Here is a 16494-nt window from a genome sequence, read left to right on the forward strand (position 1 = left end):
TGTAAAGCATGCAAAAAATCTGGAATATGGATGGCCAATCCAAAGCTAGCTCCTAGCAATGTTCTAGAACCTGCAAACATCCAGTCATATAAACAGGAAGACTATCATGGGAGTGCCCACCCATCAAACTGAGCTAATGGAAGTCATTGTCTTCCATGATGCAACCAGTGATGAGTCACTCGTGTGCCGTGGACAGGTTCACACCCATGTCCATACAGGTAAGCCCTGTTTGTCACCAAGCAAAACCTATAAGACATAAGAGTGGGATGGAGACTTGGTGGGAGGAGGGAGAGGAGTTGATAACAGCGGTAGTAGGATAAAAGAGGGATGAATGTGGCCAGAAAGTGTCATTTATGAAACTCTCAAATTATAAATTATAAAAAAGGAAATGATTGCTCAGAGCGCTGTGTATATTAAGCAAGTACTGTGCCATCATAAAAGAAAGAAAAAGGAAGGAAGACAGACTTTGTGGAAAAAAATTAAATTTGTCTCCTATTTATAACATATTATAGAAATGGTTTTGTAAACTTATAGTTAATCTACTTTCCAACTCAATTAGTGTACATAAAATATCACCTTAACAGTTTTCAATTGCCCTTTGTGAGATGTTGCAAATAATGCAACATCACAGACAATGAGGCATTCTTTAGGGGGAAAAGGTTGACTGGGTTGAATCAAAGATCTCATTCCTTAATCAAAACAGACACACAACACAAGGAACCCTACAATGTTGTTCATTGCGGAATCCCAGTTTTCTGCTTAGATCTGGTGTATATGGGTCAGTAGTATCTGTTTAAAGCATGCATGAATGGATCTAGTTTATTAAAAGTCATGAAATATATTAATCTGGGTTCTGTGAGAGTCATAAACTTATACCCATACCTATAAATGCAAAATTAATCACTATCCATCCAATCTACAGTGGAGTACTTTAAATAGAAAACAACAAAAAATACCCAATAGTCATTGGAATTGCAGTAAAAATGATGTTTTATTGATGTGTCACCAATGAGATGTGCTTCACAGATTGAAAACACCTACAGAATTACATTGCTTCAGTATTGCAGATGAATGCTTGTTATGAACTCCTTGTTAGCAGAAATGCTTTTCCCCATCTCCAATTGTCCAGAAAGCCCTGGGTTTATGCTGGCTCCCTTTCCGGATTCTGGATCTGATCAGCTCCTCACTGCTATGCATTAGGTTGGCAGCTAAATCTACGGAAGTGAGGATCCTTAGAGCTCATGAAGATCCTCATGACTTAGTGATGAGCTCCTTGCTGGTCCAAGCATCTGTTTAGATCTCTGGAGACGCTGCTGTAAGCTCCTAGTTTATAACTCTGTAGATAGACTGTGCTTTGAATGTTTGTCATCTCCAAAACTGGCAATAAACCTTAGTTATCATAATGGTGTTGTGAAGTAGGACGTAGAAGGTAAGAGCTAAGACTATACCTGAGGGTCTGATAGTTACCACCACAAAAGGGCAAGTTATTGTCACTTTTGTCATGGGAATAATACAGCAAGGAGGTCTTTGCCAGAGAGAGACCCCTTGACTCTCCAGAACTCTGGAGCCAACAAATTCCTACTCACTAGTAACTTCCCAGTATGTGGTAATACGTAATCATAGCACCAAACACATTGAAACACCTTCACATATTCAGCTGTGGATCAACAGAGTTCAACCTTCCTGTCACACTGAAACAAGTCATAGTGCAGGAAAACCAGTCTTACCCAGGAGGGCCTGAACCTCACAGTGTTGAGAGTTCTCATTTTGGCCTTCGCTTTCTTCACTTACCTTTATTTTTGAGGACCAAGTAGCCCCTCTGTTCCAAAGAGTATGTAGATATCTCTTTGGATAGGGAAATTTGTCTTTTCTGATGCCCCCCCCACACACACACAAATTTCACACACATAGAAAGAAAAATAAGGAAAAAAACAACCAACCAACCAAAAAAACAAACAAAAAACAACAAAACCTCCTTGTTCCTCAGGAGTTCCTGTTTCCCACCCAGGTTAATGCTACTTTAATGAGTGAATGGACAACCATAACATTTACACCAATCAAATGTATGTCCCAATCCCACCAGCCAGCACCATGTGAATCGCATTTTGAATTTATTTTTCAACATGACTTTGCTTCTTCCTTGAATTGTTGGAAGAAAAGTAATCATTTGGTTTCACAGCAGCTTTCTATCTTTCCTAGAAGCAGGCAGAAAATGAACAGTGTACAGTCATCTTTAAGCTTGCCTTCATCCTACTTGGAAATCTGAGTTTTGAGAATTTTACCGTTAAAAACTTTCTTCTTTATTCACCATTTCCTGGAAACTAGGAAGGACAGTCTCTTGCGTTATTTGAGCTCAGATTTATATATCTGCCCAAGGCCAGGCATCCAGAAAAGTAGTGGGAATGAATATAGAAAAAACTAAATAAGACCCTCAGTAAGAGAAGTCTTTCTTCTGAAATCTAGGTGGTCCTGGGGGGACTCACACTCAGATTGGGCTTTTCCAATGTGCTTTTTAATGGTGGTGGGGAGCACTCTCTCACAGGGTGTGGGTTGAGTTAAAAAAAAAACAAACAAACTCAGAGGTGGATTCACAATATTTTATCTGGTCCATGTCAGTGATCAGTGAGGGTGCTGTTGGCATTGGGTAATGTAGGAAGATTGGCAGTTCCAGCTTGTCACCTATGCTCACAGAGTCTGTGGTGTGTGTGTGTGTGTGTGTGTGTGTGTGTGTATGTGTGTGTGTGTGTATCTGTGTGTGTGTGTATCTGTGTGTCTGTGTGTGTCTGTGTGTCTGTGTGTGTGTGTCTGTGTCTGTCTCAGCAGAGTAAGAGGTCTATAGATATGATAAGTATTCATCTGACTCATTTTAGGGGGAAAGAGAAATATCAAGATATAAAATTTTGTTCTCTTGCTCTTTGCCCTGAATCCAGAGGCAGCTGTTGAGACGTATTTTGTGTACAGTGGGAACCTCTGTACTTTTCTCTGCCTTGTTCACTTTCCCCTCGGCCACCTTCTTTGCCCCACTCTCTTTTTCCTCTTCCAATCCTTCCTTTCTCCTTTCATCTTAATTAAAGCTCATACCCTCCTCATACACGATGCTATTCCTGACATGGAGAAGCAGATATATTTGAGAAGACTTGAGTGTATATCCTCTCATAGACCTCTCAGAGTAGGCTCCATGTGTGATGAAGTATCAGTTTTCATTAATACATCCAAAGGATAAGAGAGGACCACTCTTCAACATGTGCATTAGTTTTTTCTCTTTGTTCATTTGGGGATATCATGGATTGAACCCTTACACAGACCAGGTAACTTTTCTACACCTCTGACAATTCTCTAGTCCTTTTTGAATTTTTGCTTCAAGAAAGCATTGAACCAAGTTACCCAGACTGGTCTTGAACTTATTCTATAGTTCATGGAGGCACACAACTGTCCTGCTTTTGCCTCCTGAGCAGCTGGAATTATAGGCCTCTTTCACCGGGTCTGGCCACTGTGCACTATGAAGGATACAGACCATATATTTTCCCTCATTTCCGGGTTCTTTGTGCCTGTTCATGAGAGGAAGAAGAGGCACAGATGACGTGAATTGGTCCCTCTAGTCTAAAGGGGAAACCTGCACAAAGAGAGCACAGCATCCAGGGTAAACTATTTTAGTAAGTAGCTTTGCTGAGAAGAAAATGTGTTCCCTTTAGGATGTCAAGAAGAGGGAGAAAGGTTGGGATATCCACACGTGGACTGCCTTCACTGAAGGAGAGGGAATCCCCATAGGGCTACACAGGCAGGCAAAATCTCAGTGATGTTCACCACCAGAGAGAGTGTCTTGTGATTAGTGTACATTTCCTTATGAATAAAAATACAATCCCTTGTTTGGTGATGATGGCAAATGACACAGAGTCCCATACAACCTGCTAAGTGCCCTGTCTTGGGATGAGCAGGGTATTGTGGGGATTTGGGCTGTTCAGTGATGGCAAATGGTACCCTGTGAGATTTAAATCAGAGGACATTTGTCGTTAGGGACCTACCTAATTTCATGGCATTCACCAGAAACTACCGAGAAAGCCAGTTCTCAGCACAGCTGAAATGCCATTACCTTGTATACTGCAGCCCCTGTACTTGCTAGGTCATAGGATTCTGGTCTGTTGGATTTTCTTTATATCCATGATACTTCCACTTGATCAGTGTGGATATGCCCATTTTATTTTTCACAAGAAAAGCTGCTGTTATAAGAGATGATGTCACCTCCCCAAAAAGGAAACAGATTGTGCTTCTTTGCCAGCTGTCCCTCCTGGCAGCAGACAGTTCATGCCGCTCTGACCTTCAGAGTATTTACTCCATCCATCCTCTTCCACATTGTTGGTCTGACTTATAGATCAACCAGACTCTGACAAGGGAAGGAAGAAGAAAAGGGGGCAGTGCGGGCAATAAAAACAGAGCAATCTGTACACAGAGGAGATTCTATTTAAAAGCCATGTCAACTTGAATCCAACAGGTCTCCATGGAGCTGGATTAGGACTGTGATTTTATTTTCTCGTGATTATGTACAAATTAGAGTGGACAGGTCTTAGTAGCCCTGCAGGCAACATGGGGTCTAGCATGATTTCTGCTTCCTAGCTACAGAAGTGTGTGCTCGGATGCTACTGTGCATTGAAATGGTATACCAATGCTCTTGGTTCTTATTTTCTAGGGACTCAGATACCACGAGTGGTTTTTATTTGCCATGTGATCATATTTCTTTCTTTCTGTAAGCTCTTTTTTTTTTCAATCAAGCTTGTATTGGTTGATATCCTTTGCTATGATAAAACATCACCATCAAGACAACTTACAGAAGAATGAATATATTTTGGCTTACAGTCTCAGCAGGTTAGATTCTATCATAATGATGGGGACAGCATGGCAGCAGCAAGCATCAGGCATGGTAGCTGGAACAGGAATCTAAGAGCTCATACCATTAACCACAACTTCAAAGTAAAGAGAGAGAGAAAAAACTGAATGTAGGTGAGGGTTTTTACTTGCAAAGACTGATTCCAGTGACATATTTTCTCCAGCTGGGCCATGCATTCTAAGCCCCCACCCCCCAACACAGTGCCACTAACTGGGTCACATGTCCAAAAGCCAGAGCCTTTGGGTAACAATTCTCATCCAATCTCAAGGTTCTTGGTGGTCCATTTTTACAACTGTTGGATAGCCAGGCTGAGAGACACTTGTCATCATTCTTACCAGGCCATTTACAACCTTGTCACCTCCCAAGGACCACTATCTTCAAGTGGTATCACATAAAGTTTATGGTTTAACTTGTGAATTTGGGGTAAACACAAACATCCAATTGCCAACAAAGAATTACTAAAGCACTGTCCTCTAGTTTTAGGGCATTAGTCTATAGCATACTTATCCTAGAATTTTTCTTGGGGATTAAGAAAAACACATTTAACGTGCTTTGGAAGCTACTAAGTATGTATTATAGATATTATTATGAATAAGTAATCATTGCCTTGCATAAACTTTAACATTATTTATCTTTAAATAATTACATGCTTTTTCACTCTAAAATGTGTGTGGTAATATTTATAGGCATGTACCTATTTCATACACATGAAGACCCTGGGAAATGGATGCAGTTAGATCTCTTAATGTTATTGTCTACTTGAATGAAATTTGGCATTGAAATGTTGTTTAGTGGTTATGAAATAGAACACACTGAAGCTCCAACATAACATGGTTCATTAGAGTGCTTCTCAGCAGTACAATTAGAATGTGATATTTGCCTAAAATTCTAGACAGAACATTCCTCAGACCACACATGATATAGCAGCATTTACAGGGGGCATGGATGCTATGAGCACTAGGAAGTCTTTGTAGAAAGAAGGCTGCCTTCTCTAGTTTATTCATCATACTCTTTGTTTCCTGGATGGTGGTGAAAAGACTCATAGTATTGACATGTGATCAGGTGAGAATTTTGCAGGTACTAACTTCCAGATAGGAATACTGCTCACAGCAAGAATGATTTTGCTAAAGTCGTGTGGCTTATAAGACATTGAACAAGGTTCTCTTGAGAGACAGTTTACTCCAGTGAACAAAACCATTACCATGGTAGGTGCTCATTCATTTGTGATCTTAAGCTTTGGAAACTGTAATTCAGGTTGAAATCACAATATTCCCCAAGACCAGAAAGACACCTAATGGGACTGTATTTTCAGGATTGTTCCAAAGTTCATGGCCTCCTACTGATTTTTTTCCTGTTTGCAGAGAGCAGCAGCCTGCATTCAGCCTGTGTCCATGAGAGTGCCGTGCATAGTCGAATATTCCAGATCTTATACAGGAATGAAGAAGTTCCCATAAATGATGCCATGCTCTTCCGGACTCATTTGCTCTTAGATGGTGAGAGGGTAAGTCTTGCTCTCCTGCCAGACACAGAGGTTGTCTTTCCTGACTAACCATTCCCTCTTGTTGTTGGATTCAGGGTGAGTGAAGGAGAAACTACTAATTGATTGTGAGATCTGGTAAGAATTTATGGTTCAGATATTCACCTGCTTTGGATGTATTTTTCTTCTTCATTCTCATGCCTGCTCATTCCATGAAACCGTGGTCACAGACAGTCACTCCTCACTTGCTCAAGTGTACCTCTCTACTCAGGCTTACTGTCCACGAATGTATGATTTAATTATCTGTTCTTTTTAAGCTCTGGGTTAGGTCATTGGAGAAGACATAGAAGTGAAGAAGGTTTCAAGGCTCCTTGTCTTCAAGGGCCTGGTAGCTCAGTTAGTGAGCAACAAGCACATTATAGAAGATTCAGTCTCTGCCGTGAGGCCATGGATGAAAACCAGAACCAATTACGAAGAGAACTAACTAGAAGCCAAGGAATCTGATGGGATGTTTTAAAATAAATACAGACAAGGAGCAGCTGTGGAGGCCCTGTGGATATTTTATTCATATATGCTGTAGTGACATAGAAGATTTAGGCAGACTTAAAAATATATAGACTAGTAAGAGGGAGGAACAGTAGAATGAGCCAGAGAAGATAACAAACACAGAGGATGTCAATGGTCAAGCCACATGACAGCCAAAGGTAGCCTAGAGAGCAGAGTTCAGTTATACCCAGGAGATGGAGGACTCCATGTAGATAAGGCAGTCTGTAGAAATGGACTATAAGAGTGGGCCATGCCCCTCTGGGTCCTACAATTCTTCCTCCTCACTTCAGCAGAATTCCCCAAGCTTGGGTAATGTTTGGCTGTGGGTCTCTAAATATGTTTCCATCAGTTGCTGAATGAAGGCTCTCGGATAACAATTGGAGCAGTCACCAATCTGATCACAGGGGATGGCCAGTTCAGGTTATGTATCTACTATTGCTAGGAGTCTTAGCTGGGTTCATCCTTGTAGATTTATGGGAATTTCCCTTGCATCAGATTTCTACCTGACCCTGAAATGCCCTCCTTCCAGTCATCTCTTTCAGTACTCTCTCCTTCCATCAAACCCCCAACCCGATACTCAAGTTCCCAACCCACCTGCCCCCAGTCCACTTGAGATTCTTCTATTTCCCCTTCCCAGGAGATCCATGCATCTCCTCTTGGGAGCTCCTTGTTCCCTAGTCTCTCTGGGTCTACAGATTCTGGCATGGTTATCCTTCACTTTACAGCTAATATCCACTTATGAGTACATGTCATGTTTGTCTTTCTCAGTCTGGGTTACCTCATTCTGGATGATTTTTACCTAGTTCATTCATTTGCCTTCAAATTTCCTGATGTCATTTTTTTAACAGCTGAGTAATACTCCATTGTGTAAATGTACTGCATTTTTTTGATCCATTCTTCGGTTGGGGGGGCATCTAGGTAGTTTCCAGGTCCCAGCTATTATGAATAAAGTTGCTATGAACATAGTTGAACAAGGACATCACAAGAAAACCCACAGAAACAACTAACCTGTCTTATAGGAATTCACAGAATCTAATTCAACAACCAGTGAGCCTGGATGTGAACAGCCTAGACCCTCTACATATCTGTAATAGTTGTGTAGCTTGGTTTTTGTGGAACTCCTAACAATGGGAGTAGGGGCTGTCCCTAATGCTTTGGCTGGCTCTTGGGAACCTATTCCTCATACTGGGTTGCCTTGTCCAGCTTTAATACAAGGGGAGATGCATAGTCTTACTGCAACTTGGTATGCCATGCTTTGTTGATACCCATGGGAGGCCTGCCCCTTTCTGAACAGAAACAAGAGGAGTAGATTGGGGGCAGGGCAGAGAGAAGGGAGGGAATGGAAGGAGAGGGGGAAGGGGAAATTTCAGATGGGATGTAAAATAAATGAATGAATGAATAAATAAATAATAAATAAATAGATAGATAGATAGATAGATGATAGATAAATAAATAAATAAATAAATAAATAAATAAATAAATAAATAGATTGTGCCATGCTCTTGGAGACGCCGGTGATAGTCCAACATAGTTGAGAGAAGCAAAGCTTCTTTTGAATAGTGATAGGAACTGGGTCTAGTTGTACTAACCATCCACTGATCTTATCACCAGTAACATCTCATATTTGTCAGATTAATTCCATTGGGCTTTTAGCTGAGTGCTTTGTAGTATCTCATTGAGTCATTGCAGTATGGTGAGGGGCTTTCTCAACCCCTTTTGATGTATAAGGAGACAGAGATTTAGAGCTGTGACTTGTCTCCATCACACCACAAAGGTGTGGTGAGGCTGTGGTTTAAATACGGAATTTAAGATGTGTTTTATTTTTCAAAGAGCATATAGGACCATAATGTAGATGTGGTGGGAGAAGGAGGATCCTCCGGTTGTTCAAGCTCAGTAGTAAAGTAGAAATAACAACAACCATAACGAATTGCATTATTTGAAATTGGTCAACCCTTTCTGTACACGTTCTTTAGTTCACTCTAATGTTATAGATTAAGTAGAAGTATTTTACTCTCATGTTATGAATGGAAAACAACTGGATTCAGGATTTGCATTCATTCATTCTGACTTTAAAAGCTGCCTCCTTAGCCTTCAGGCTACAGGGAACCTGGAGGAAAAGAGAAGAATCACTGTGATAAACATATGTTTAGGTGTCTTGCAAGTATAATAAGTAGGTTCCTATAAACATGTGTATGTAGGTATCTTGCAACTATAATATGTAGGCTTCTATAAACATATATGTGTAGGTATCTTGCAAGTAAGGTTTAGCAAGGAAATAGGGAAAGTCATAAACAGAATCAGTCTAGTCTCGATTCCCAGAGAATTGCAGCCACTAAATCTAATGCTCACAGGAAGTTCTCAGTATCCAGGCAAATGCTTGCTCAGAAAGTGGTTAATGGGTTTACTTTTTCCATCTTATTTCCAGGCAACTGGTAGTGAGAGCCCATGCTCCTTTGGTTCTATACAAAGCTAGATTTTTGGTTATGAAAAATAAACATAAGAGAAGTTATTTATAGCACTTGAATTCAGCAAAATGTTAGCTTTCTAAGTATTCTTTAAAAAATAACATTTTTTAATACCACAAATTTTCAAAGATAAATTCTATCCGTATGTCTCTGCTTGAATTATGCTTAATTAAGAAGTTATTTCCAAAGAAGCCTTTGGGTAGATGATGTCTGTCCCTGTGGGATGACAGTATTTTTGTAAAGAAACAAAAGACAAAATAGGTGAGTTTGGGAGAACAGTTTTATTCCTCAAAGATACATTGACACTGCCTCTGCACAGGACACTATTCCTGCAAATTGGAGTCCACAACGAATAAGGACTAACGTATTCCTTAACAAGGAAATTAGCAGGGACATATGGCAAAAAATTAGCCAGGGTGTTTTGCCTCAAGCAAGAGAGCACTGCCATTGTGGTAAACCAGTGGTATTTGCAGGATTTGCCTGATCCAAACAGAGCTAACAAATGTCAGCCCTGCCTTGCCAGATCCAAGGGATGTTTTGCCTTTTTTTTTCCCCAGAAGCTATAAACCCACAATACAAATATGAATGTGAAATTACCTGAATTTCTTGCATTTGCAACTTGTTCAAAATATTTTTAAAATTACTATGGGGACTAAACAAAACCTGCCTGGAGGTGAGATTTGCTTTATGGGAGCAAAAAAAAAAATGTAGGAGCTCAGAACAAGCTATGGTAATCAGAAGTGCTAAATGTGAAGAGGGAAAAGGGGTGGCTCACTCTGAGTGGCAGAGGAGGGTTTCAGCCAGCCAGGGAGCAGACAGGGGTCTAAGCCCTGCGGTACAGGGACGTGCTGACACTGAATGAATCCACAGAGTCCAAATAATAAAGTCTGCTGCATAGCACACAATTCCCCTATACATTTGAGAAAGGAGACCCAGGGACACCATTTTGGGGGCATATGTGAAAAGAACTGTCTTATTGCCTTTTTTAAAATGCAAAGGTCAGCACAAACATGGATGAAACCCAAACACTGAAGGAAGCAGAGTTTGAGACTTAGCATAGAATCTCAAGATAAAATTGAAGGAGCTTGAGTCACTTCGGAAATTAATCACGTAAGCTCCCTGATTGCCAGCTTCCTCCTCTTAACATGTGGATGGTGATGTGAGTCACATGGGGATATTTGCGTGTAAGTGGTAACTTCATGCATCTCTGAACAAGTTTTGTTCCATTGATAGTTCACTCCACCATCCTTCCCAGGGTAGAGGCTATTTAGTCTTTTACATGTGCCTGGAATCCATGTCAAATTCATTTGAAAATGAGACTTAAAATGCTTAAATGCTTAAAATTTATTTCCAGTTTCTGTGATAAAAATAAGCTGACAAGAGCAACTTAAGGGAGAAAGGGTTGATCCCAGCTCACATTTCAAACACAGCCCATCATGGCAGGAAAAGTCAAGGTTGCAGAAACTTGCAGCAGCTGGTTATGGTGCATCCACAAACTGGAAGCGGAGAGCAATCAGTACATGCAAATGCTCAGCCTGCTCCTCCATTCATGTAGTTCAGGATACCTAGCCAGAGAAAGTCCTGTCTAACACTTAAGATGGGTCTTCCCACATCATTTAACCTAACTAGGACTATCATTCATCTGCATGCTCAGAAGCTAAACAACCCCCCATAGATATGCTTGGAGACTTATCTCTGAAGTGATTTTATATTTCATCAACTTGACAATGGAGATTAAGCATTACAAAGATGCTTGTTTAATAATGATTAAAGATATCCTTTTACCAAGCTGGCTGTACGAATCTTTTGTTTCCATTTTCCATCTACTATCCCTATTCTAATAGACTGCTTATCCAGAACTTGATGCCTCATGCATAGATATTCTTGCTACACATCAGTGGCACGTTATTGTGAGATTCTGTCTCTCTGCTTTGAGAAACAGTCAGCTAAATGTCCCAGTTGGATTACTAATTGACTTCTGAACTCTCTTGGTCTTTGTCTTTCAGGTAGAAGATGCACTGAGCGAGGTCGAGTTTCAGCTCAAGGTGGATCTGCACTTTACGGATAGTGAGCAGCAGTGAGTGTCAATGGACATCCTTGGTCTGTGTAGAGTTGTTATTTCCTCTACCCTTTCCTCACTCTTAGGGCTTCCTCAAAGCTAGAATCCTCTTAATTTCTCTGGAATGGCTAGTTACTAGTAATCTGTAATGTCCCTCAGTAGTCCCAATTTACCAGGAACATGGAATAGACATTCTATTAGTCAAGGTTTCCTAAGGAACAGGATGGATAACATGATACACACACACACACACACACACACACACACACACACACACACACACACACAAGATGTATTAGATTGGCTTATATGGTATGGTCCAGACAGTCCAACAATAGCTGATTCACGCTAGAGTGGCCAAGAATCTGGTAGTGGCTCCATGAAGCTGAATGTCTCTGCAGCCCCAGTCTGGTGCTGAAGGCCTGGGGGGACTCCTGGAGAGATGCTGCTTTTCAGTGTACATTAGAATCCCGAAGCAGTTGGAAGAAGTTGGTGTGATTACCAGTGAAAGAATGATGCAGGAACAGAAGAGGTAGCCTTGCCAGCGAGAGAATGAGCAAGTAGGCAAAAAGCAAAGTTTCCTTCTTCTGTGTCCGTTTATGGAGCTGCCTCCAGAAGGTGCTGCCCAGATTTAAGGTGGACCTTCCTACTTCAGATCAACTCGTCAAGAACATCGCTCACAGGAGTGCCCAGCAGCTTGGGTTTTAGCTGATTCTAGATGCTGTCAAGTTGAAGGACATGATTTGCCATCACAGCATGTCTGCCAGAGCCTGGAAAAGCTCACTCATGGGAGCCAGGCTGCTTGGGTTCTGCAAACAGACAATTGCTGGCTTCTTGCCTTATTAATGGCTATCTTCTACTTAAAACATTTTTCCCTGTATGGTACTGATTTGGGGTTTTAGAGTAATGCCTCCATGTGCTAGACAATCAAAACTTCCTTCAAATCATTCTTCCTGGTCTTCCATGTGCTCATACTGAACATCTGCTCTTGTTCTTCAACTCTCTGTGAACTGAAATCTATGTATGTAAAACTTGCTGAGGAAATAAGCAGGGAGCTGTTCTCTTCCTTTTCTTAATAGCTTCCTTCAAGTTAGTTCCATGGCCTCTTTCTCTACCCTGGCCTGGGCTATTTGCCTCTTAAGCCTTTCTATATTCTCTCAGGAATTAGATAATCAATCTTTCTCTGAGGTATTAAAAAGTGTGACATCAAAACTTTGAAGCTCTCATTTCATTTAAGGTTTCTCTCCATTCATTTAGGCCTTTTTAGTATAGGATGTTCTCAACATCCAAAAGGGGATGGCAGAGGGCTTTGTACTTCTTCCTTAGCTTGCTTTGCCCCTACCTCTGTGGCTTGTAGATCAGGCACAATGAGGAAGGAGATACAGTAAGGGCCAGGAAATCACATTTGAATGCTGGCAAGCGGTGTCCTTTCTAGGGTAAATGCTCAGTCATCATCAGGGTTCTTGTGAGTTACTTGATGGTATGACCATTAAGCACACCTCCACCCCAACTCTGCCCCATCCTTGAAGTCCCCCAATAAAGTCAAGCCTCTTGTGGTCAGGCATGACTTCTAGGATCCTCTCCAGAGAATCCACATGTGGTCCATGGGAGCTGTGTAAAGTTATTTATGTGGGAGCTATTCTGCACAGTTGCTTTGCTGTCCAAGCTAGTCAAACCCAGCTATTATCCAGAGAGACACTGCAGGATGCATCAGGCACCAGAACTTTACACCCACAGCTCTAAGGTGTACAAGGCAATTACCCTTCAGAACTCTTGCTTTGGTTTGAGAGGACAAAGAGATGACATTCCTTTCCTCTACATCCTATTAGAAGGATGCTAGCATACACTGACTATTCTCTGTAGCAGTCAGTGCTCACATCTTGTCTCTTTAAATTCTTCAACAACTGCTTCTCCTTTGCTTTTGGAGAACAGGAACTGGGGGACAGGGACTAAAAATGGCAGAATAGGGGCTAATAGTGGCAGAATTGGGAACTCCTCCACCCCTTCCTGGGAGTTCAGACTCCCTCTCTTTAGGACTTACTTGAGGGTTCTCACAATAAGAGAAACTGAGTCATTGTGACTCTGAAACAAAGAACCTCTGCTAAGATGTCAAGAGATCTGGCACTGTTGAGTCATTGAGAAGAAACATGCATTAACTGTAGCTGATAAAACTTGGTCCCTGGGCTGCCAGGAATATCCATTTTCCTGACATGTCTGGGCCCAACAGTGCACATTTCTTCCTTGAGAATTACTTGTCTCTTTCTTGCTAAGAATCTTTAGGATGGTGTTTCCTCTGTGATGGTGGATACTAAAGGAAGTCCACCTCCCCTCAGCATCAAAGCCTCTGATTCCATTGTTCTTACAACTCCCCATACGATCTGAGATCTCTGTCATCACCTCTCTAGCAACCACTCAGTCTGAGGCCCCTCTACCTCATGGTTTCCATCCATTGCTCCACAATGCACATGTCTAGTTGGATGTAGAACCATCCATGCCATCAATCATGAACTTAAGCACAGAAATTATTGTCTGACAAGGTCTTCCAGAAGTTTGAAAGACATATCACAGTGAATGTTGCAAATTAGTTTTTTTCTTGCCAGTAGAAGAGCAGTTAATGGATAGCCTGATACAGGAAACGAGTTATACAAACACATGTGAAATATAGTAGCTTAGGTCCAGCACTCTTCAACTAAGACACATGGGACAAATCTCTGTATTTTTCATAATTTCAGTACCTTATAACATGGACATCAGGTTTTGAAGCATTCTTAAGTTGGGTAGATGTTTTTATTTATTTATTTTTTCACTGTTCTTAACAGCATAGAGAAAACAAGCAGAAAGGAACAAAATGGGAGGCTGTTGTTTAATCAGAGTTAGACAGGCTAGTGAAATTCCTCTCGTATATTAGTGGGACAATGATGTCCCCAGGCTTTGGCCATGTCAATAGACATTGGAAATAGCGGTGATGCTGGCATCTAGTGGGTAGGAACAAGGGGTACTGCTAAATAGTACAACACATAGAAGAGCTCTATTTCCCACCAAAGCTTTATTCAGTTCTCAAAGTCATCCCACGTGCTCGAGACTGCCATTCTGTCCACACTGTCTGGTTTAGAATGGTCCATGAGTACCTGCTTGCACAGGGCTGAGGCACTCATCCCCACATAGCCCTATGAGTCTCTGCACAACTCAGCATGTAGGAAATTCTTTAATACTTAGAGGGGCAATTTATCTTCCTATGGGTGCTCTCAGTTGGCCTTATTTTATTCCTTGCAAGTGTGCAAAATAATTCTGTCTGGAGGGCTGTTCTTTCTGTGAGATATTAACATTTGTTGTTGTTGAATCATTTTGTTTGCTGAGTTCCTTTATAAGAACCTCAGACATTCTGCTGTCGCATCCACAAATGTTCACCTGCATCTTCTCTACACTGAGATTCCCGAGGAAGTGGGCTGCTTTTCCATAAATGGGTACTGTCCAATACAGAACACAGATCAGTGATTCCCTCACCTCCTTACTTCTTCTAAAGGAGGCTTGGGTTATGCTTAACTTCTTGTTCTCACTGTCAGGAGCCCATGTCTAAATGAGCTCAAAGCAATACTGTGCATTAACAGCACAGAGAAGAGTTAGAAACTCCTGGTCTGGCATGGCCGTCTTTTCTAATGATTGTAAACAAGTTAAATAATTCACATTAGTTTCACTTGTTCTTTTATGAGTGGAATAAAATTAGCAAGCACATTATATGCTTGTCTTACAGGGGAAAGCAGAATGTACAGTCCACAGTTAAGTTTCAGATCATTGTTGTCCAAATTAAAGTGAGCATGAAGGCCGACAGCCTGCTGACACCCATGGCTTGGGTTCTCTACCTTTCTTTATCTGGTTTCTTCCTGGTTAAAACAAAGAGTGTGCTACACGTAGTCACAATGGGCACCAGGGGTTCAATAGCTGGTGTACATTTCCCCACAAATGGCAAAGATCATAGGGAAAGACTGACCCCAAGTTGAGCTGTGGGAGCCTTCGCTGTCTCCCCTCTCTGTAATCTATTTGCTTATCCACGGAGGAAGAAGAGATGCTCTTTGTTGTACTCCTGGAAGTGGCTTTCTTCAAGCTCTGGCTCCCTGCAACCTGCACAGCCACAGAAACTGGTTTTCCTCACTTATATCTCAAGAACAATTAATCTCTCTTTTTGAAACAAAAAGTACTTCTGGGTTTGTCTGTCGGTAGCCTGTCTCTTAGGGTTGGGTATGCATTGATTACAAAGTACTAGAGCAAAGGTAAGGGGCAACTTCTTAAACCTGGTCATACTGTTAGAGCAGTGTGTTCTGGGTACCATTTAGACTTTGTCCATTCAGCCAGTCAATTGTCATTTTCATAACCATGGGCTTGATCACATTTTTCCATCTTATCTGTACCAGTGAGATGCCAGAGATGTAAAGATGAGTTAGTCACAGCTCCTTCCCTTGGGGGCTAGGAGATCCAACACAATTCACAACCTCACCGAATCTGTGCAGCATTTTATGAGTAGTGCTCATCCTATGGGGGTGAGAAAAGGGGGGAAGAGATTTGCAGTCACGATAGGAGCCTTGGAAAGATGTGGTCATCTTCACCATCTCTGAGGTTTGGATTTGCCTGCAGTAACAGAAGAACTGAGGCCCAGAGCTGCTTTGGAACCTTCATTCTTCGTTTTCCAACTGTGGGAAAAATTCTTTCAGCCAGGCAGAATATTGCAGGATTGAGTGAGATGATGAGGCCTTAAGTGGAGCTACTTGAGTGACATCAGAGCCAACCAACCATGCTCATACGAGCTCACTCACTTGCCTTCCAGGCTGAGAGATGTGACTGGGACACCGATGATCAGCAGCCGCACACTTGGCCTGCACTTTCACCCCCAGAGGGGTCTGCACCACCAAGTCCCTGTCATGTTCGACTACTTCCACCTGTCAGTGATCTCAGTGACCATCCACGCTGCCCTGGTGGCTCTGCAGCAACCTTTGATCAGGTATGGAGTTCGAGGTAGCCCTAACATGCATCCCATGCGACACTGAGAGACATAGTTTGCCATAAGTAATCA

The 16494-nt window shown here is 41.7% G+C and overlaps 1 protein-coding gene across 1 annotated transcript in view; it reads left to right on the plus strand.

Moving 5' to 3' along the window:
- The window catches only part of Fam135b (family with sequence similarity 135 member B), a 209407-nt gene that overhangs the window by 114387 nt on the left and 78526 nt on the right, over nt 1–16494 (plus strand). Inside the window, exons 4-6 of the mRNA XM_059246982.1 lie at nt 6244–6383; nt 11377–11447; nt 16249–16422. Coding sequence (XP_059102965.1) covers nt 6244–6383; nt 11377–11447; nt 16249–16422 — 385 coding nt within the window. The remainder of the gene's footprint in view (nt 1–6243; nt 6384–11376; nt 11448–16248; nt 16423–16494) is intronic.

This window comes from Peromyscus eremicus, chromosome 20 (genome assembly GCF_949786415.1).
Source record: "Peromyscus eremicus chromosome 20, PerEre_H2_v1, whole genome shotgun sequence".
Classification (NCBI taxonomy): domain Eukaryota; kingdom Metazoa; phylum Chordata; class Mammalia; order Rodentia; family Cricetidae; genus Peromyscus; species Peromyscus eremicus.